The 21,706-nt window shown below is 47.4% G+C and overlaps 2 protein-coding genes across 2 annotated transcripts; both read right to left on the minus strand.

Moving 5' to 3' along the window:
- Positions 1 to 7,257: 7,257 nt before the first annotated feature.
- Positions 7,258 to 7,938, minus strand: LOC119367925 (heavy metal-associated isoprenylated plant protein 16-like). The gene is made up of 2 exons (XM_037633301.1): positions 7,826 to 7,938; positions 7,258 to 7,678 (listed from the first exon to the last, which is right to left on the minus strand). The coding sequence occupies exons 1-2, from the start codon at positions 7,829 to 7,831 to the stop codon at positions 7,301 to 7,303; spliced, it is 384 nt and encodes a 127-aa protein (XP_037489198.1). The 5' UTR covers positions 7,832 to 7,938; the 3' UTR covers positions 7,258 to 7,300.
- Positions 7,939 to 11,668: 3,730 nt separating this feature from the next.
- LOC119360970 (heavy metal-associated isoprenylated plant protein 46-like) lies at positions 11,669 to 12,159 on the minus strand. Its single transcript, XM_037626391.1, has 2 exons — positions 12,154 to 12,159; positions 11,669 to 12,010 (listed from the first exon to the last, which is right to left on the minus strand). The coding sequence occupies exons 1-2, from the start codon at positions 12,157 to 12,159 to the stop codon at positions 11,669 to 11,671; spliced, it is 348 nt and encodes a 115-aa protein (XP_037482288.1).
- Between the last annotated feature and the right edge of the window lie 9,547 nt (positions 12,160 to 21,706).

Here is a 21,706-nt window from a genome sequence, read left to right on the forward strand (position 1 = left end):
AACTTGTGAAGGAAACTTTTTTAGCTTATGCCCTTCCCAAACACTGATATTTTACTTTTGTTTAGATTTGGGAATTGTGGGAATGTAGACAACCTGATACCAATAGTCTTGTACTTTTGTTATGTCACAAACTTCTGGTCAGCAGTTTGGTTACTCTACTATCGTTGTTGACCCGGCCCACCCCCACTGACTGATGTAGTAAGACGAAGAAAATTGTGCGTTTGGTCGGGGAACCAAATGAAATGGAATGTAAAAAGACAAAGAAAATCAGACCTTCTCCTGATGTTTTGACACTGGAGACAACCATTGCACGGTGCTATGTTTCTCCAGATAATTTGAGAATACAAACCTTTAACTATACTTGACAGTGCAGATCTTATTCAGTTCTTACGGACCGTTCTTATATATATATATATGGAGGACATGCGTCACAATGTGGGGCTGAGGGCATCATGGTGTGACGTCCCACCTTTTCTTGCAGGTGACACACATGTAGTGTAGGAACTACGAGAGCGGCGTTTTGGCTCCCGAGCCCAGCTGCTCCTGCTATCTGTACCATTCAATTGGGCATCATGATGTGAGCCAAATTCAGTTTTTGAGGAAATACCACATCCATACGCAAAAGAATACATCATGGACTGACATGTACCACGTACATGAAGACAACTGCAAGGCACTCAGCGTCCTCCCTCCCTCGACGTCTCTCTCTCCGCAATAATGGCTAACAGGCTGCCTCCCAAGCTTACCTCTCCCTCTGCTCCAGTGCCAGATCCGAGCATGAATTTGTATTTCTCGTGTGCAGCCGACCGTCCTGTCACCAGCTAAGCTGGTGAATACAATTACATTCATGACAACATGCTGAGAGGCATCGGCACGTTGGACAAATTGAGCATCAGCACTATGGATGCAAATCCTCTTCCTCTCGCATTTTTCCTTCTCTCACTTATCTGTAGCGTTACATCTGAGCAGCACGGCTTCACCGACGAGCCGGCGAGGCAGCACCTTACTTGTGAGACGAGCAGCAGCTAGCTTCGTCGTGTCTCGTGCTGTTACAAATCAGGGCTGATATTATTTGTTGAGAGGTGCAGCTCTGGATCCAAAAATCTCTAACAGTGTCATCTTTTCCGTCTGCTCTGGCGTGGGCGTGCATGACAACCGCGTCCACGACGAACACGGCAATGGCGGCTGGGCTCCTGGGCACCGTGCGGGATGTCTAAATTGAATTCGGGTAGTCGTCTACACATCGCCTACGGCGGGCTGTCGGGAGCGACGTTTCGTGCGAGAGCATCGCTTGCAGTGGTGGTACTGTCTTCGTCGCCACCGCCGACGTCAAGCAGGAGGAGCAGGCGCCGGAGCACGGGATGGTGCCTTCACGTGGTGGCGCCGATGGCGACTACTAGCATGGAGCACACTTAGCAGGCCCCTTGCATGCACGAGCAGGCAGATAAGGTGTTTCTTCGGCCGGCGGCCGGCGTCGAGCTTGGTACATCGCTGTTATTAAAGCATGATCCGGCTGCAGACTCTGCTCTTCTGAAGCAAACCTGTAGATTTTTTTTGAAATGAAAGGGGTCCCCCCCCCCCCCCAACTTTTATTGAGCAAACCTGTAGATTCTTTTTCAGTTCGGGCGACGGGCTAGACAACAGTTGGTAGTGCTAATTGCGGCTCTATTAGTAGTGCTTCATAAGTCGAATGATTACATCTTCTGTGTTTTTGTGATTGAACAATGCTGAATACTAATTAGGTTGAATGATAATCGGTTAATGCTAATTTGTGGCTCTCCCAGTCTCGCTGACTTTGTGACATGCACGTTAATCTCCAAATTTCAGTAATAATATCAACATACTCATCACACTCGTCAGCCACTGGGGCCTACTTTTCACAGAAATAAATGATGTGCATGCCCATCACGCTCGTGAGCCACTGAGGCCTATTGATGTCGGAACAGCCGAGCAATGGCACTGTTTCTGTCGGGACTTAGACTAGACCATGTGCCAGGTGTAGCACTTCTAAAACTCAAAAGGCAAAAATACAGCACATATACACTGGCATGCATGAATCGTGAAGCACACCAAGGGCCTGGATAAAGAGCTCATATGAGCTCGAGCACCATTTTGCATATCTGAGGAACTACCACCTTCACCAAGAAGCAAGTGCCTGAGAACTGAGATTGTTAGAGTAACGAGCGGAGGGGAAGGGGAATCGATCTATATTGCTCTCCGAAGTAGTAGCTGATACAGTCGATTACAGGGAGCAATGCTCTCGAATGGAAGGCCAGGGGATGTTCGGGAAAGGGGAAAGTGGAGCCGCCGCCTTCGTGATCCTCTGGATGCCCGTCTCCTCCTGGCTGCTCGCACTTGTAATGGACATAGTGGGCCTTAGCGCGTCCATTCCGGCCCGCTGGTCCGTGGGCTGGGTCGCTTGGTCCGCGTGGGCCGCTGGGCAGCGTTGTTGTTGGTGGAGGCGCTGCCCTGCGGGTCCTGCTTGTCAGGGGCGTTGACACCCCCCTCTCCTTGAGACGAGGCTTGTCCCCAAGCCTCAGCATGAGGAAACCTGGCCATCAGGCTTTCCTTGTCTTCCCAGGTAGTGCCCAAGGTTGCGGAGCTAGACCACTGTATCTTCACTTGTTCACGGACGCCATCTTTTTGCTTGCGCCATCTGGTTTGAAGGACTGCTACGGGGACAGTGAGGTCGTCAGAACAATGTGGCAGTTGAGATTCGACTGACATACCAGGGCCCAGGGCGCGACGGAGGAGGGAGACATGGAACACTGGGTGCACCGTAGCGTGTGGGGGAAGCTGGAGCTTGTATGCCACCTCGTTGATCTTGGCGATGATTGGAAAGGGTCCATAGAACTTGAACTGGAGTTTATGGTTTGCCCTCGGGGCCACTGATGATTGGATATATGGTTGGAGCTTGAGATAAACTTTGTCACCCACCTCGAATACTCGAAAGGAGCCTTTCTTATCAGCCTGTTCCTTCATCACTTGCTGCGCCCTGTTAAGGTGCTGCTGCAATAGGCTCTGTAGAGTGGCGCGCTCGTCCAACCACAACTGAAGAGCGGGAACAGAGCAAGTGTTGTCAGCAGAGATGCCCCGATGGCGTGGTTCATACCCGAACATGGCCTTGAATGGCGTCATGCCAATGGCAGAGTGATGAGCATTGTTGTACCAAAATTGAGCAAGAGGGATCCAGAAACTCCATCTGCGCGGACATGATTGTGTGAAGCAACGGAGGAACGTTTCAACACACTGATTAACACGCTCCGTTTGGCCGTCCGTTTGGGGGTGATTTGCAGTGCTTAGTTCTAGTTCCGTACCTGCCCCTCGAAACAACTCTTGCCAAAAGTGACTTGTGAAGACTGGATCTCGGTCTGAAACTATCGCCCCCGGCAGACCGTGTATTTTGTACACTTGATGCAGGTATAGCTGGGCCACTGATGCAGCAGTGTATGGATGTGCGAGTGGCAGGAAGTACGCGAACTTGGTGCGCTTGTCCAGGATGACTAGCAGGCAATTGAACTTGCTGGACTGTGGGAGGCCATCCACGAAATCCATGGAAATCATGTCCCATGGTTGCTTGGGAATCGGAAGTGGCATGAGCAGACCTGGGGAAGCAGCGCGGTCCGGCTTGGCTTGTTGGCACACTTGACAGCACCGCACAAACTGTAAGACTTGTGCTTTCATCTTCGGCCAGGCGAACAGCCGGCGAATGCGCCTGTATGTTACAGGGAATCCTGAGTGTTCCCCAATAGCGCTGTCATGAAAAGCTGCTATGATCCTTTGTCGCATCTGTGCGCTTCCCCCCAGCCATATTCTGCCTCGGAAACGAATGATTCCTTGTTGCAAGGAGAAGAGTTTCTTCGGGTCCTCTCTGATAGCGAGTTGCTCCAAAAGTTGAGTGGCCTGGGGGTTGTTGTTGTAACTGTTGATCACGTCCTCCAACCATGCTAGTAGGCAAGAAGTAACAGTCGCTAATGTATCAGTTGGGTTGGCTCTTGACAGGGCATCTGCACCCACATTTTCGATGCCCTTTTTGTAACGAATGCGGTAGCGCAACCCAAGGAGCTTGGTGAACGCCTTCTGCTGCCACGGGGTTGTGAGACGCTGCTCTTCCAAGTGAATCAGGCTCTTTTGATCAGTTAAGATGTCAAATTCCGCGTGCTGTATGTACGGGCGCCATTGATCAACTTCTACAATGATAGCCAAGTACTCCTTCTCGTACGTTGATAGTCCTTGATATCTTGGGCTGAGTGCTTTGCTCATGAATGCAATCGGGTGCCCTTGCTGTTGCAGAATGGCCCCGATGCCGCGGTCACTTGCGTCAGTTTCAACTGTGAACGGTTGCTGAAAGTTGGGCAACGTGAGGACAAGGGCCGAGATTAGCTGTTGTTTGAGCACCTGGAATGCAGTATCTGTGGTTGATGTCCAAATGAACGGGACTCCTTTCTTGAGCAGGTTGAACAGTGGCCGCGCAATGACCCCGAAGTTTCTGACGAAATGACGGTAGTATCCTGCGAGCCCCAAGAAGCTGCGCACTCCTTTGACATCCGTGGGAGTTGTCCAATTCGTCACTGACTCGATCTTGGACGGGTCAGTGGAAACCCCGTGCGCACTGATGGTATGACCCAGGTAAGAAATCTGCTGCTGCCCGAAAGCGCACTTGCTGCGTTTCACTTTCCAGCTATCTCGGCGAAGCAGAATCAGCACTTGTCGCAGGTGGTCGACGTGTTCTTGCAGTGATTTGCTGAAGACGAGGATGTCGTCGAAGAAAGATAGTACGCAGACACGGTTGAGTGGCTTGAGAGTCGTTGTGATAGCTCCAATGAATGTGGCAGGGCCACCCGCGAGCCCGAAGGAAACCACCTTGAATTCGAAATGGCCCTGGTGAGTTTGAAATGCGGTCTTGTACTCCTCTCCGGGAGCCAGCCGGATCTGGTGATATCCGGCGCGGAGATCCAACTTCGAGAACCATGCTGCACCGTGGAGCTCATCTAGGAGTTCTTCAATGACAGGGACATGATACTTGGCGATTACAGTGAGTGCATTAAGATGCCTGTAATCGATGCACAAGCGCCATGTTCCGTCCTTCTTCTTGACCAAAATGACCGGGGATGAAAATGGGCTGGTACTTCTCTAAATGATCCCGGAACGCAGCAGTTCTTCCACTTGGGTCACAATTTCAGATTTCAGCTCCGGCTTGTGACGGTACGGCCGTATGTTCACTGGCTGTGCACCTGGGATGAGAGGAATTCTATGGTCACAGGCGCGCCGGGGTGGCAGGCCTGTTGGCTCGGCGAACACATCAGGAAATTCATCGAGAACTTGCTGAATACAATCTAGAGTTGGTGCTGACGGCTCTGTTGTTGGTGCGACCACACACAAGTGCACAATATGAGAGATGGCTCCCTTGCTGCAGAGCCCCCGTAACTGAATGTTGTTGATTGATTCACACACTGTTAATGCAGCGTCGTGCCCGACAAGGCGGAGCGGCCCCGCTGGTGTAGGGATCTCGATGAAGCGTGCACGCCAATCCACCGTCATGGGACTGTGCTCCTCGAGCCAGTCCATTCCCAAAATGGCGTCGTAGGTGCCCAGAGTGAGCACTTTCATGTCGGTGAAGAATTCCTGGCCTTGTGAGTACCAGGCGCAACTGGGCACAAAGGAAGATCACACCAGTTCGCCGCCGTCGGCTACTCGAACACGCCCCGGCTGTGGTAGAGGCTGGACCCCGGTGAGAGACTCTGCGAATCTGACGTCGATGAATGAGTTGGAGCTACCCGAATCCACGAGAAATAGCACCTTGTGGCCCTGGATCCAGGCGCGCAACTGGAATGCCTTGGCGGAGACTTCCCCTGTCACAGCGGATACAGAGATCGCCATGACCGCGTCGTCGGTGGCGTCTGGCGCCGGAATTTGTGTGTCGATGAAGTTGTCGATGCCGAACATGTCGAGTAGTTCCTCGACGACATGTAGTTGTACTGAAGTGGGGCACGTATGATCGTGCCCCCACCTCTCGCCACACTTGAAGCAGAGGCCGCGGGCTCGCCTATAGTCGCGCAATGTCTTCAGCTTGGATGCATCAGCCCGCGCTGCATCCGTGCCACGGCGATCGGTGGCGACCATGGGCGCGGCGTGGCGCGCCAGTGGCGGTGGAGGAAGCGGTAGAGGTACTACTGCGCGGGGTTGCAGTTCTAGCGGTCGTGGCAGAGTGTCGAACGCGCCGTTGGCCACTTCCTCCTGAAGCAACTCGAGGGCGCAGGCCGTGTCCAAATCAGGCGGTCGCTGCACCAGCACCACCGCTCGTATGTCGTTCCTCAAGCCCTCGACAAAACGAGTTAAGAAGTAATAAGGGTGAATTGAATCAGAGTAAGAATTCAAATGGTTGATAATTAACTCAAACTTTTCAATGTAATCTGTAACAGAAGTTGTTTGGCGAATTGTGTAAAACTGGCGTATGAGCATCTGATGGCGGTCACGGACAAAACGAGTGCTTAACAGAGTTGTAAATGCATCCCAATCGAACTCGCCTAAACGCTTTTGGATCGATTGCAGCCACACAGCTGCTGATCCGGTGAAGTTGAGAGCCGCCATGGGCACCCAGAAAGAAGGCACGATCCCAAACATGGCAAAGTACTGCTCACATAAGGTTTTCCATAGGTTTGGATTTTCGCCTGAAAATTGGGGGAACGTGACGGATGGGTGTGCCTGGCCCAGGCCAGCAAGCATCTGACTGGCGTGGCCGAAAGGAGATAGCAGAACTGGGGTGGTGGGATCAGCGGTCGTACCGTTAGCCGGGAGCGGCGGCGGCGTCGTGAGGGACGAGCGGAGGGGAAGGGGAATCGATCTATATTGCTATCCGAAGTAGTAGCTGATACAGTCGATTACAGGGAGCAATGCTCTCGAATGGAAGGACAGGGGATGCTAGGGTTCGGGAAAGGGGAAAGTGGAGCCGCCGCCTTCGTGATCCTCTGGATGCCCATCTCCTCCTGGCTGCTCGCACTTGTAATGGACGTAGTGGGCCTTAGCGCGTCCATTCCGGCCCGTTGGTCCGTGGGCTGGGTCGCTTGGTCTGCGTGGGCCGCTGGGCAGCGTGGTTGTTGGTGGAGGCGCTGCCCTGCGGGTCCTGCTTGTCAGGGCGTTGACAGAGATTCATATAACCATATAGCGTTTGCTTTGATTCCACACTGGAAATTAGCCAAGCGAGCTCGTAAATATAGATAAGAGTATCTCTTGTTTTTTCTTTTCATTTCCTTCAACGAATTAATAAACACGTGTATACGTCAGAATGGATCTCTGGCAGTTACATGGTCCGGCAGTTGCTGGGCTGTTCGTCGCAGACGACCATGTGCGCCGGCTGGTACTGGTGGTGGTAGTAGCTGGGTGGGTAGTAGTACGGCGGCGGGTGCACCGCCACGGCCGGCGCCGGCTTCGGCTCATCCTTCTTCTTCTCCTCCGGCTTCTTCACTTCCTCCACCTTGATGATTTGGGCGTGGCCGAGCTTCTTTCGGAGGCAGCTGACGAGGCACACAGGGTCGACGCCGTCGCCGACCACCTCCAGCTGGTCCCTGGCGTCGCCGGTTATCCCCATGGATGTCACCCCGGCTGCTCTGGCGGCCAGCGTCAGGGCTTTGGACCGGCTCTTGTCGCATGATATGCTCAACTGGATGACAATCTTTTGCTGCAACAAGGAGAACAGCCGTGGGTCAATCGTATGCTCCAGCTTCAGCGTAAATGTATCGATTTCTCAAAATTGAGCGAGGTGCTAAACAAAGCAACACGAGAAGTAAACAAAAACTAGGAGAAGAAACTGAATATGGTTCCTCACCTTCATTGCTTGCTGCTGTGCTAGCTGTCAAGGAGAGACAGAAACTCGGGAAATGCTCGTGTTGGAGCGAGGCTTGATTGGTTTGGTCAGCTACTGATCGATCTTCCGCAGAAGTGTCTAGCTTGTGATGATTTGGGGAAGGGGATGGCCGCCTGCCCGCCTTATATACACGCACGCAGTGGGCGCGGGTGAGTGAGCGGAGAGAAATAGAGCTATGGCAGTATCCAGCGAGTTGTAAGAAGATTCGTAGCAGAAGCGGTGGCAGCAGTTGAGCATTTCCCGACTGGGCTTGAGTAAACAACTGCCCAACTGGGCAAGTAGCTAGGCATGCATGTAAACGCGTCCTCAGTTGAATTTTCCCGATCGGCGGGCTACCCATGGAGACAATGACATGCGATGAAATCTGCCCAATTGTATCATGTGATCGGTTGGCCACGTTGGATGCTCCACCGAAGACGCGGCTGCGGACATAACTACGTAGACCGACTCGATCGGTTAGTGAACATATCAGCATGAAACGAGACAAAAATGGCATGGATACAATAGCAGCTCTGGTTCAAATGATCGGTGGTCCTCGATCAGCTCAATCAACAATAATTTTGTCTTAGGAACACGCGGGAGGAGAGGGGGCTCACACGCTCACACCCAACTTTTCCACTACTACATGATATTAATAATAGGCAATTCTTTTGATTTTTTTGGAGAAAAGATAGATCCGTTGCAATGCAGTTGCGATGCTGCTTGTAGTGGAGAGTATTTTACATATATATCATATACATGTGAGGCTAGTGTATACAGGGGGCGGCGCTAGGGGTATTTTTGGGTCTTCATGTGAATACCCATGATTTTTACAAAACAGTGTTGATTTTGGCAAAAAATGATAATTTTGGCAAAATGAATACACATGAATACCCAGTTGTAAAATCCTGAAGCCGCCACTGAGTGTATACTAGCAGAATATTATAAGTTGGTATTTTAGGAGTATTTCGTTAGCTTACAAAAACGTCTTACATTATGGGACGAAGTGAGTATAACATATAGTAACATTTAAAAAAATAAATTAGGATGGCCATCTGTGCACACCACACATGCACGAGCAGTTTTAACGTGGCTCCTCTTACCTCTTCTTTAATTAAGCAGTGAACACGACAAATTAGCCTATGGTAATTAATTGGTTCTATCCTGTCACCATCTCCCGGTGGGAAAGGCTCCATATTCCTTGAAAGAAAGAGGGAAAGGCTCCATCTCAAACTAAGGAAACTGAATCATATTATTTCTCAAATCTATTGCGAAATCGGCATGGAGTGAGAACTATGGTAAGATGTCCTCTACTGAATCTCTCTCCCTCCGAGAAATCCTCTCCTGAATCACCGCTCATCTAAATCTCTTTCTCCACGTCTCCTTCTCCATGGCTTCGGGCACAAATGTCAGATTTTATGCCTTGGAATTGAGCAAAGATAGTTATCTGCCATCAAATTTTTGGTCATTGTGGAGGATCCGGCATTTTTATTCGTGAATGTGCCACCCATTTGTCATGGATGTGGTCGACTCGTGTTGTTTCCTTTGTGTCGTGCAGCGGTCTGAGGGCTAGCTATGGTTTTTGTGACGTCGTAAACTTTTCGTCGACATTCCTGGCTAGCCTATATGTTGCACGGATTGAGATGGTATGCGCGTATATGATTCTCAGCATGTTTTCTGAGTGTGGTAGTTTGCTTCCAATTTTGACGACCTTTTTGCGGTTTTGCACTTCGAGTCCTACTGTAAGTATGCCTGAAAAATTTGTTGAGCTCTTCGACGAGTAGAATGACAACCAAATGAAATTTGTTCATGAGACGGAGACCGAATGCTTGAGTAGCACCACCATCTTTCTCTATCATGTGTCGCCGTCACCACTTTTCATGATCATAGTAGCTACATGCGATGTGAGACCGCCGCTGCATAACCATCCCTCTAGGAGTGGTCACCACAAGGACCGACATCCTTGGTGGAGCACACACCATGGACTACCACCTCGCTGGAGAGAGCTCTACCCAGACACGTAGGTCCTGGTGCCGATATGGCCGGAGCTGTAGCATGAAAGGTTGATCACGATCGCTAACGTACGCCCGCGCAAAGCACAACCACTACTAGATCAGGAGTGCGCGGACAGTTCGGCGCCACGTCTCCTAACGGAAGCATTGTCCTGCCCGAGCATACCCGCTTGAGCCAGTGCGAGAATCTGGAGAGGAGCCGAACCACAGAACGGGACAAGCAAATGCAGCCGCTGCTACAACCACCGTGCCACAGGTGGAGAGCCAGACGGCCAGCCGACATGCATTCACACAGCCCGAAGGAAGTGGCCTCGAACCAGCCCGTCCAGGCACAAGCACGAAGAGGCCCGCCGCCATCGGCAGCCACCCCAGATTCGACCTACGGTGCAACCCCTGCACTGGCTATGCCTAGCGTAACCATGCCCCGACCGTCACCAAGGTGCAGAGGACCGCCCCGATGTCGTGTCCCACACCACGCCCCCACGCCACGCCACATCCGCAGGGAAACTAGAGCCCCACCGCCACCTTCTCGAGGCCGGCCAGAGCTTCACTGGTGGACGCCCAACAAGGAGGACGAACTAGCGGGCAAGGGTTGATTCTCCCAAGTCGTCAGAGGAAGGTGACACTGGGGCGAGTTTTCCCAATCCGGGTTTTCTAGGTAAGTCCTTACAAAAACATCGAAGGAATAATAATAATTTAAAGCACAGTTAAACAATACATATTTGTATCATCTTATGGTAGAATAGAGCGTTATCAAATATATAAGATTATGTGGCCGAGTATCAATTTTTAGCAAGACCTCAATGATTCATGTGGTCCCCTATTTCTAGGGCCAGGTGGTGTGAACGATATGAGGGACCCGGTCTGCTCTCGTCATGTAAAGCTCGTTTCACAGGTCATACATTGACGTGTGACCTAATGAAAGGTTAAACTAATTCCCGCAAAGGTAAAAGTGGAATCAAATTAAATTAAATACTCCACCAGTTTAGAGCACGTAACCTAGATCTGAATGCATGCATCTACAAATATGGTTGCGCTTTTGTACATATTTATTGTTAGATTCTTTGTGTACACGTTCGCTATTTTCAACAACTGAGCCTTCGAAAGTAATCGTCGCGTTGTCAAAGCTGAAAGGGGACCTTTCATGGACTCCTGGGCGAGTATTTTGTCAGTGGTCAAACCTACGAAATAATCAATACATGATTATTGACCGTACAGAATTCGGCCGTAGCTAAGCTAGTCCACAGAGCTGATGGGTCCAGAGACATTGTACGTAGTAGTAGTACTAGCGGTAAACAGGACATAGACGTTGCCATTGACTAAACGCTTCAAGTGTCTGACATATCACCCACCAATCTTTGGCCATTGATATCCGGTTGTCATAGTAGCTGTCTCGTAGTCTGACGGAAACGTCTTTTTTCATTGAATACGCATCGCCGGAAATCCTAAAATAAATTCAAGATAAATGCGACCGCCGAAACTTGAATCTTGGTGGCCGTGTCATCCTATTCATCCAATCACATTTTGGTTCGCTACTATCTATCTATGGTGTTGTTTTCTTTGGCTCCTCGGCCTCATCGGCACATCCCTAGCCCCAAACCACATGTAGTTTACGAACTTCACCTTCACCAAGAAGTAAGCACCGGCCTGTGAACTGAGATTTAGATAACCATAGCGTTTACTTTGGTTTCAAACTGGAATTTAGCCAAGCGAGATCGTAAATAGATAGAGTTTCCTTCATGCACGCATGTAGCTATTTGTAGTTGTTGACAAAATTAAAGTACGTCAAAATCGCTATCTCGCAGTTACGTGGTCAGAAGTACAGCGGGTACTGGTGAGGGTAGTAGGAGCTGGGCGGGTAGAAGAAGTACGGCGGCGGGTGCACGGGCTCGGGCATGGCCGGCTTCGTCTCATCCTTCTTCTTCTCCTCCGGCTTCTTCACTTCCTCCACCTTGATGATTTGGGCGTGGCCGAGCTTCTTGCGGAGGCAGCAGACAAGGCACACCAAGTCGACGCCGTCGCCGACCACCTCCAATTGGTCTCTCGCATCGCTGGTTATCCCCATGGACGTCACCCCAGGTGCTCTGGCGGCCAGCGTCAGTGCTTCGGACCGGCATTTGTCACACGACATGCTCAACTGGATGACAATCTTTTGCTGCAACATGGAGAAAAGCCATGGATCAATCGTATGCTCCAGCTTCATAGTAATTTATCGATTCCTCGAAATCGAGTTGCTAAAATCGAGTTGCTAAACAAAACAAAACGAGAAGCAAACCAAAACTAGGAGCAGAAACTCACCTTCATTGCTTGCTCCCGGGTTGCTAGATGCCTATGAAGGAGAAACAGGAACTCGATGGGGAAATGCCCGTGTTCGAGGCGAGGCTAGAATGGTTTGGGTAGCTACTGATCGGCGGATGCAATGCAGCCAAGTGTCTAGCTTGTGATGATTTCGGAGGGGGTAGCTGCCTTTATTTACACGCATGCAGTGGGCGCGGATGTGGGGGCAGAGTGTTAGATATAGGGTCTGTTTGGTTCATGACTAACTTTGCCATAATTAAGCTTAGGCAAAGTGTGTCTGCCATAAAAAAGTGTGGCTAACAAAATGGCCATCACAAGTGTGGCAAGATTTGGCAAGAAGTTGAGTCTATGACATGTGGACCACGTAGCTAAAAAAATGTGGCAAGCCATAAATGTGGCAATGAATCAAAACATGCCTAAGATATTGTGGCACACCTATGCTTAGGCGTGGCAACCTTAGGCTGCAAACCAAACAGGCCCATAATCTTGATGTTTTTTGTATGTGCATGTTTATTTTCTGCATGAGTTAGAGTTATGTAGGGCCAATGCATATTAGATGGCTCGGCTGGCATGTATTGAGGAGTTGCTGAAGTGCCGCGTGATGCGGACGCCGCCGCCGTGTGTGATGCGTGGTGCTGCATGCAAGCTGGGCAAAGTGATGGTCTGCATAGGTGATTGAACGGAGCGATTCGGTCAAGTAAGCTAGCTATAGTACGTGAATATCAAGTGAAGTTTGCATGTAGCTAAATTAGAGGAGCGGTCGCACATGCTCAGGACGTGGGCTGTTAGTTCGCTCGTGGCCGCTGGCCTGTGCGTGCGTGTGTCATATAAGTTGTCATCATATTTGCTTTGTGTTAAGATGAATAGAGAGAAGAAAAGAGCTTGGCTGTGTGATACGGCAGCTCACCAAAACACTTGTCTCTCCATTGCTTTTGTTTTGGTTGTGTGAGGCAGCCGAGAGAGAAGGGAGCTAGAGAGTTGGACTAGCCATAGTGGGAGTAACTTCAGCAGTAACGTCGAGTTCAACTCAGCAAATTTGCTTATATGGCAATGAGTTAATGAGGAGAGAGGTAGTTTGAGTAACTTAGCTAGTTACTGGAACATCACATGTCTCAGTGCAATATGAGTCTATAACCTAATAAATAAAGCCTTTTATGTTACCACACTTATGTTAATACCCACTATAAAGATAGTAACATAGTCTAGGGATATGTGTATGTTACTAGTGTATGTTACTCTCCACTGTGGTTAGTCTTAGCCCCAACACAAAGAACTAGAGTTATCAGCAACGATCCCAACGAAGCTAGTCGTAAGAAGATTTGTAGTAGTGGCAGTTGAGCTCGCAGTGAGTATACAAGTGCCGGACTGGGCAAGTAGCGTAAGTGCGTCCTGATCACAATCACAAGCTCTCCCTTGAATTTTCCGATCGGCAGGTGTCGTGGTTCTAATTTTGACAGTAAGTATAGAGGGTACGAATGAGGAGGCAAGGACCTAGCTACGGTGAGATTGTACGCAAGTCTTTACGAGTTCAGACCCCTCTCGAAGGAGGTAAAAACCCTACGTCTCGGTGCCCGGAGGTGGTTGACTGGATTTTATGAGTGTATGTGTTACAGGGGGTGCGAATCCTTGTGCCAGAGGAGGGGGTGGCTTATATAGAGTGCGCCAGGACCCCAACCATCCTTCGTTACAAGGGGTTCAATGTACATAAAGATGAGACGTTACTGATAACGCCAACCATAAAGTGCTATTAATGATATTAAAGACTACGGAGTGAATGCCTGGCCGTTGTTGTTCTGGTCGACTCCTGATCTTCAATATGTTGAGTGATTTCTTGTATGGTTGAGTGGTTGACTGGTCGTGTGACATCGGGAGGGAGGGGTACCCGAGTGACTGATTTGTCGAGTGGTTTGCACTCGACACCTCCATTGGTCTGTCCTTATTGTCTCTTGGGCTTCTTTGCTTCTAGGGTAGTGACCTTGGGTAGGGCGCATAGGTCAGGCTTATGACCCTACCCTAGGTTTATATCCTCGTCATTAGCCCCCGAATGGATTAAGGTCCGAGTGAAAGAAGCTGAAGTTAGCCTTGCTTCGAATCTTGAGCTTCACGGGCATCTATTTTGAACCGGGAGTTAGTGTTGGAACTTCAGCTTCGCTTCAGTCGCCTTGATCGATTCAGAAGTTGCCGAGTGGATTTACACCGTTACCCGTCGAGTGTTGTCTTTGATGTGAAATCCTTGGTGCGATTGGTTACAGCGTACCCCGGATCTCACATGATTCAAATTTTCAGGGAATCGCGTGGGACGGGGCGTGCCGAAATAAGCGGGATGGATAGATAGGGCCGCCTCGATCTCCACGCCACCTTTTTCGCCACATACTCAGCGCGCGACTGTTGCGGGATTTGACAGGATTGCCTCGTCCCACGCGTCAGTCACTCGAAGGCGGGCCCTTAAAAGGCGACGAGGCCGAGACGCCTGCACTGTGCGTGTCCATTCTCCTTCTTTCTCCTCTGCTTTGCCACCGCATCTCGCTCCTCCGCTCTCGACACTGCCGCTCCGCCACCATGGTGAAGGACAAGACGGCAGCGCTGGAACGCGCGAAGAAGGCAACGGGGGCGGCGAAAGGCAAGAAGACGAACCGGGGGTCATCATGGCGGTCGGTGCTGTCGCCGGGTTGGATCCAGGGTGATTGGATCCGATCCTCGCTCCGGCCGAAAGATTTGGAGGAGTTGTCTGAGTCCGGATTGATCGCCAACAGGGCTGCAAGGCTGCCGGAGGGGGAGACGGAACCTCAGCCGCGATGGGGTGAGTGCGTTCTGCTCGCCACCCATATTGATCGCGGCTTCTCGCTTCCTCCGCACCCTTTTTTCCGTGGTTTCCTGAACTTTTTCGGAGCCCAACTCCATCACTTCTCTCCCAACACCATCACATACCTTGCTGCGTTTGTGTCCATGTGCAAAAATTTCCTGGGATGTCGTCCGCACTGGGGTCTTTTCAAGCACATCTTCACAATCCGCTCTCAGTCAGTGAAGAAAGCGAATACGAGTGATGAGAGAAGACATGTTATCCAGATGTGTGGGGGTTTGGGTATCCAGAAGAGGAAAAGGAGTTATTTTCCTTCCATGACACTTCCTGAGTCAGTCAGGGGCTGGCAGTCAACCTGGTTCTACTGCCAGGACGTTGCGACTCCAGGTCAGTCGACTGGACTCCCCCCTTTCTCTTTAGACCGTGTCCAGCAACTTTCTTCACTGAAAGTGACCGCTGTGGAGAGGGTGGAAACGGACATGTTGGTCAAGAGGGTGGTTCAGTTGATCAATCAAGGTGTCACTAGCATGGACCTGTTGGAGGTGTTCCTCAGTCGACGCATCCAGCTGCTCCAGGCTCGTGACCCCTTGATGTGGATGTACTTTGGCGCCAACGACACCGCTCGGGTCCATCCATAGGAGGCTTCGGCCAAGACATTGGCTATGTGGTTGAAGAGTATTACAGGGAACAAGGACAACCCCAGGGGAGCCAGGAGAGTTGATACGTCTCCAACGTATCTATAACTTTTTATTGTTCCATGCTATTATATTACCTGTTTTGAATGTTTAAGGGCTTTACTTTACACTTTTATATCATTTTTGGGGCTAACCTACTAATCGGAGGCCTAGCCCGTATTGCTGTTTTTTTTTGCCAATTTTAGTATATCGAAGAAAAGGAATATCAAACGGAGTCCAAACGGAATGAAACCTTCGGGAGCGTGATTTTTGGAATGAACGTGATCCAGAGGACTTGGAGTGCAAGTCAAGAAGCTCCCGAGGCGGCCACGAGGGTCGAGGGCGCCCCCCCTATAGGGCACGCCCCTATCTCGTGGGCCCCTCAGGCGTCCACCGACGTACTTCTTCCTCCTATATATACCCATATACCCCGAAACCATCAAGGGAGCCATCGAAGAAATATTTCCGCCACCGTAACCTTCTGTATCCGCGAGATCCCATCTTGGAGTCGTCGCCGGCGTTCTGCCGGAGGGGGAATCCACCATAGAGGGCCTCTACATCAACCCCAAGGCCTCTCCGATGAGTTGTGAGTAGTTTACCACAGACCTTCGGGTCCATAGTTATTAGCTAGATGGCTTATTCTCTCTTTTTGGATCTCAATACCATGTTCTCCCCCTCTCTTGTGGAGATCTATTCGATGTAACTCTTTTTGCGGTGTGTTTGTCGAGATCCGATGAATTGTGGGTTTATGATCAAGTTTATATACGAGAAATATTTGAATCTCCTCTGAATTCTTTTATGTATGATTGAGTTATCTTTGCAAGTCTCTTCGAATTATCGGTTTGGTTTGGCCTACTAGATTGATCTTTCTTGCCATGGGAGAAGTGCTTAGCTTTGGGTTCAATCTTGCGATGTCCTTTCCCAGTTATAGCAGGGGCAGCAAGGCACGTATTGTATTATTGCCATCGAGGATAAAAAGATGGGGTTTATGTCATATTGCATGAGTTTATCCCTCTACATCATGTCATCTTTCTTAAAGCGTTACTCTGTTCTTATGAACTTAATACTCTAGATGCATGCTGGATAGCGGTCGATGTGCGGAGTAATAGTAGTAGATGGAGGCAGGAGTCGGTCCACTTGTCACGGACGTGTTGCCTATATACATGATCATGCCTAGATAATCTCATAATTATTTTCTTTTCTATCAATTGCTCGACAATAATTTGTTCACCCACCATAATACTTATGCTATCTTGAGAAAAGCCTCTAGTGAAACCTATGGCCCCAGGGTCTATCTTTTATCATCTAAGCTTTCAATCTACTTTTATTTGTATCTTTACTTTTCCAATCTATATCATAAAATACCAAAAATATGTTTATCTTATCATATTATCTCTATCAGATCTCACTTTTGCAAGTGGCCGTGAAGGGATTGACAACCCTTTTATCGCGTTGGTTGCGAGTTCTTTGTTTGTTTGTGTAGGTGCGTGGGACTTGTGAGGAGCCTCCTACTGGATTGATACCTTGGTTCTCAAAAACTGAGGGAAATACTTACGCTACTGTGCTGCATCACCATTTCCTCTTGAAGGAAGAGCAACGCAAGCTCAAGACGTAGCAAGAAGGATTTCTGGCGCCGTTGCCGGGGAGGTCTTCGCTCAAGTCAAGACATACCAAGTACCCATCACAAACTCATCTCCCTCGCATTTACATTATTTTCCATTTGCCTCTCATTTTCCTCTCCCCCACTTTACCTTTGCCATTTTATTCGCCCTCTCTTTCCCAATCTCCTCTCTCTTTCGCTTGCCTTTTTGTTTACTTGTGTTTCCATGTACCTTTTTTTGCTTGCATCTTCGCTTGCTAAAAGTTTATGGATCCTCATCCACTTGCTAATCTCTTTAAGAGATCCAATTATGTTGAACCTACTACTAGTGAGTTGAGTGCAATAGATTATCTTTATGAGGTTTTGGTTGAAATTCGTGAATCTGAAAATTGTGATGAAGTACTTTATGAAGCAATTCACGATAGATCTTTGGATAAAAAGCATGAATGTAATGATTTTATTATAAATTCAATTGATGTCAATTGTGCTAATAATATGCAAAACCCTAAGCTTGGGGATGCTAATTTTGTTATGTCTACTACTTGTTGCAATGATCATGATTGGGATGATTCTTCTTATGATCTTGAATATTTATTTAACACCATGATGAATATGAGATTGATAATAGTGTTTCTGAAAGTGGGTTTGGAAAAGTGTCAAGTTTAGATCCCACATATTTGGAGCATGTTCAATCTTATGATATTTTTGATAAAAGTGGGTTTGGAGAGGTCATGACTTTAGTTAATGTTAATCCCACTATCTTGGAAGAGTGTCAAATTTGCATGCATGTGGACCGTGTTGGGAATATGTTTTGTGATAGCTATATTGTTGAATTTGCTTATGATCCTACATGTAATTATTATGAGAGAGGAAAATATGGGTGTAGAAAATTTTATCTTACTAAATTACCTCTCGTCATGTTGAGATTGCTATCGTCTCTTTCTTCTTTCTTGCTTATGCTAGTTTTTGCTTGCCTTGCAAATTTGTTTGATTATAATATGCCTATGCATAGGAAGTATGTTCTATTTAGATGTGTTTGTCACATGTTTTATGATGCTCTCTTTATGCTTCAATTCTTGTCTTTCTTGTGAGCATCATTAAAACTATCAATGCCTAGCTAGGGGCGTTAAACGATAGCGCTAGTTGGGAGGCAACCCAATTTTATTGGTGTTTTTTGTTTTTGTTTCTGTTTAGTAATAAAATTTGCATCTACTTTCTGTTTAGATGTGTTTTCATGTTTTATTTAGTGTTTGTGCCAAGTACAACCTATAGGATAACCTATGGTATGAGTTAATTTGATTCTGCTGAAAAACAGAAACTTTGCCCTCACGAGAAAAACTTCAATAAATCACAGAAACGTGATTTTGTGTTGATTATTTTTGCTGTAGATCTATAGATAAATTTACTAGGACTTCATATTTTGGTAGTATTTTTGGAGTTCCAGAAGTAACCGAAAGTTACAGATTGCTACAAATTATTCTGTTTTTGACAGATTTTGCCTTTCGTGTGTTGTTTGCTTATTTCGATGCATCTATGGCTAGTATGTAAGGGTATGAACCATAGAGAACTTGGAATACTATAGGTTTAACACCAATATAAACAAAGAATGAGTTCATTACAGTACCTTATGTGGTGGTTTTTCTTTCTTGCACTAATGGAGCTTATGAGATTTCCTGTTGAGTTTTGTGTTGTGAAGTTTTCAAGTTTTGGATAAAGATTTGATGGACTATGGAATAAGGAGTGGCAAGAGGCTAAACTTAGGGATGCCCATGGAACCCCAAGATATTCAAGAATATCCAAAAGCCTAAGCTTGGGTATGCCCTGGGAAGGCATCCCCTCTTTCGTCTTCGTTCATTGGTAACTTTACTTGGAGCTATATTTTTATTCGTCACATGATATGTGTTTTTATTGGAGCATCGTGTATGATATTAGTCTTTGCTTTTTAGTTTACCACAATCATCCTTGTTGTACACACCTTTTGTGGAGAAGCCCACTTGTTTGAAATTTATTAGAATAACTCTATGTGCTTCACTTATATATTTTCAGCTAGATAATTTTTGCTCTAGTGCTTCAATTATATCTTTTAGAGCACGGCGGTGGCTTAATTTTTAAGAAATTTTTGATCTCTCATGCTTCACTTATATTATTTTGGGAGTCTTTTAGAACAGCATGGTATTTGCTATGGTTATAAAATTGGTCCTAGAATGGTAGGCATCCAAGTTGGGTATAATAAAAACTATCATAGAAAGTGCATTAAGCACTAGGATCAATTTGATGCTTGATAATTGTTTTGAGATATAAAGGTAGTAATGTTAGAATCATGCTAGTGGGTAATTATGAAATTGAGAAATACTTGTGATGAAGTTAGCAAGTCCCGTAGCATGCCCGTATGGTAAAAGTTGTGTGACAAATTTGTTGCATGAAGTACTCTTTTGATTGTCTTCCTTATGAGTGGTAGTTGGGGACGAGCGATGGTCTTTTCCTACCAATCTATCCCTCTAGGGGCATGCGTAGTAGTACTTTGCTTCGAGGGCTAAGTAGATTTTTGCAATAAGTATATGAGTTCTTTATGACTAATGTGAGTCCATGGATATACGCACACTCACCTTTCCACTTTGCTAGCCTCTATTGTGTCATGCAACTTTCGCCGGTATCATGCACCCATTATTTACCTTCCTCAAAACAGCCACCATACCTACATATTATGGCATTTCCATAGCCATTCCGAGATATATTACCATTGAACTTTCCACCGTTCCGTTATTATGACACGTTCCATCATTGTCATATTGCTCATTGCATGATCATGTAGTTGACATCGTATTTGTGGCAAAGCCACCTTCATAATTTTCATACATGTCACTCTTGATTCATTGCATATCCCGGTACACCGCCGGAGGCATTCATATAGAAGTCATATTTTGTTCTAAGTGTCGAGTTGTAATTCTCGAGTTGTAAATTAATAAAAGTGTGATGATCTTCATTATTAGAGCATTGTCCTAAGTGAGGAAAGGATGATGAAGACTATGATTCCCCCACAAGTCGGGATGTGACTTCGGACTTTATAAAAATAAAAGAGGCCAAAGAAGCCCACCAAAAAGAAAAAAAAAAGAAAAGAAAAAAAATAGAAAGAAAGAAAAAATAAAAATAAAAAAAAATGAGAGAAAAAGAGAGAAGGGACAATGCTACTTTCTCTTTTTCCACACTTGTGCTTCAAAATAGCACCATGATCTTCATGGTAGAGAGTCTCTTGTGTTGTCACTTTTATATACTAGTGGGAATTTTTCATTATAGAACTTGGCTTGTATATTCCAATGATGACCTTCCTCAAAATGCCCTAGGTCTTCGTGAGCAAGAAAGTTGGATGCACGCCCACTTAGTTTCTTTTGTTGAGCTTTCATACATTTATAGCTCTAGTGCATCCGTTGCATGGCAATCCCTACTCACTCACATTGATATCTATTGTTGGGCATCTCCATAGCCCGTTAATACGCCTAGTTGATGTGAGACTATCTTCTCTCTTTTTGTCCTCACAACCACCACCATATACCACCATAGTGCTATGTCCATGGCTTACGCTCATGTATTGCGTAAGAGTTGAAAAAAGCTGAAGCGCGTTAAAAAGTATGAACCAATTGCTTGGCTCGTCATCGGGGTTGTGCATGATGGGAGTATTTTGTGTAATGAAAATGAAGCATGGCCTAACTATATGATTTTGTAGGGATAAGCTTTCTTTGGCTATGTTATTTTGATAGGACATGATTATTTGTTAGTATGCTTTGAGTATTACTATTTTTATGTCTTATAAGCTTTTATTTTGAATCATTTGGATCTGAACATTCATGCCACAATAAAAAAAATTACATTGAGAATTATGCTAGGTAGCATTCCACATCAAAAATTCTGTTTTTATCATTTACCTACTCAAGGATGAGCAGGAATTAAACGTGATTTTTGGAACGAACGTGATCCAGAGGACTTGGGGTGCAAGTCAAGAAGCTCCCGAGGCAGCCACGAGGGTGGAGGGCACGCCCCCCATAGGGCGCGCCCCCCATCTCGTGGGCCCCTCGGGCGTCCACCGACGTACTTCTTCCTCCTATATATACCCATATACCCCGAAACCATCGAGGGAGCCACCGAAGAAATATTTCCGCCACCGTAACCTTCTGTATCCGCGAGATCCCATCTTGGAGCCATCGCCGGCGTTCTGCCGGAGGGGGAATCCACCACGGAGGGCCTCTACATCAACCCCAAGGCCTCTCTGATGAGTTGTGAGTAGTTTACCACAGACCTTCGGGTCCATAGTTATAAGCTAGATGGCTTCTTCTCTCTTTTTGGATCTCAATACCATGTTCTCCCCCTCTCCTGTGGAGATCTATTCGATGTAACTCTTTTTGCGGTGTGTTTGTTGAGATCCGATAAATTGTGGGTTTATGATCAACTTTATCTATGAGAAATATTTGAATCTCCTCTGGATTC

Source organism: Triticum dicoccoides, chromosome 2B, assembly GCF_002162155.2.
Source record: "Triticum dicoccoides isolate Atlit2015 ecotype Zavitan chromosome 2B, WEW_v2.0, whole genome shotgun sequence".
NCBI lineage: Eukaryota > Viridiplantae > Streptophyta > Magnoliopsida > Poales > Poaceae > Triticum > Triticum dicoccoides.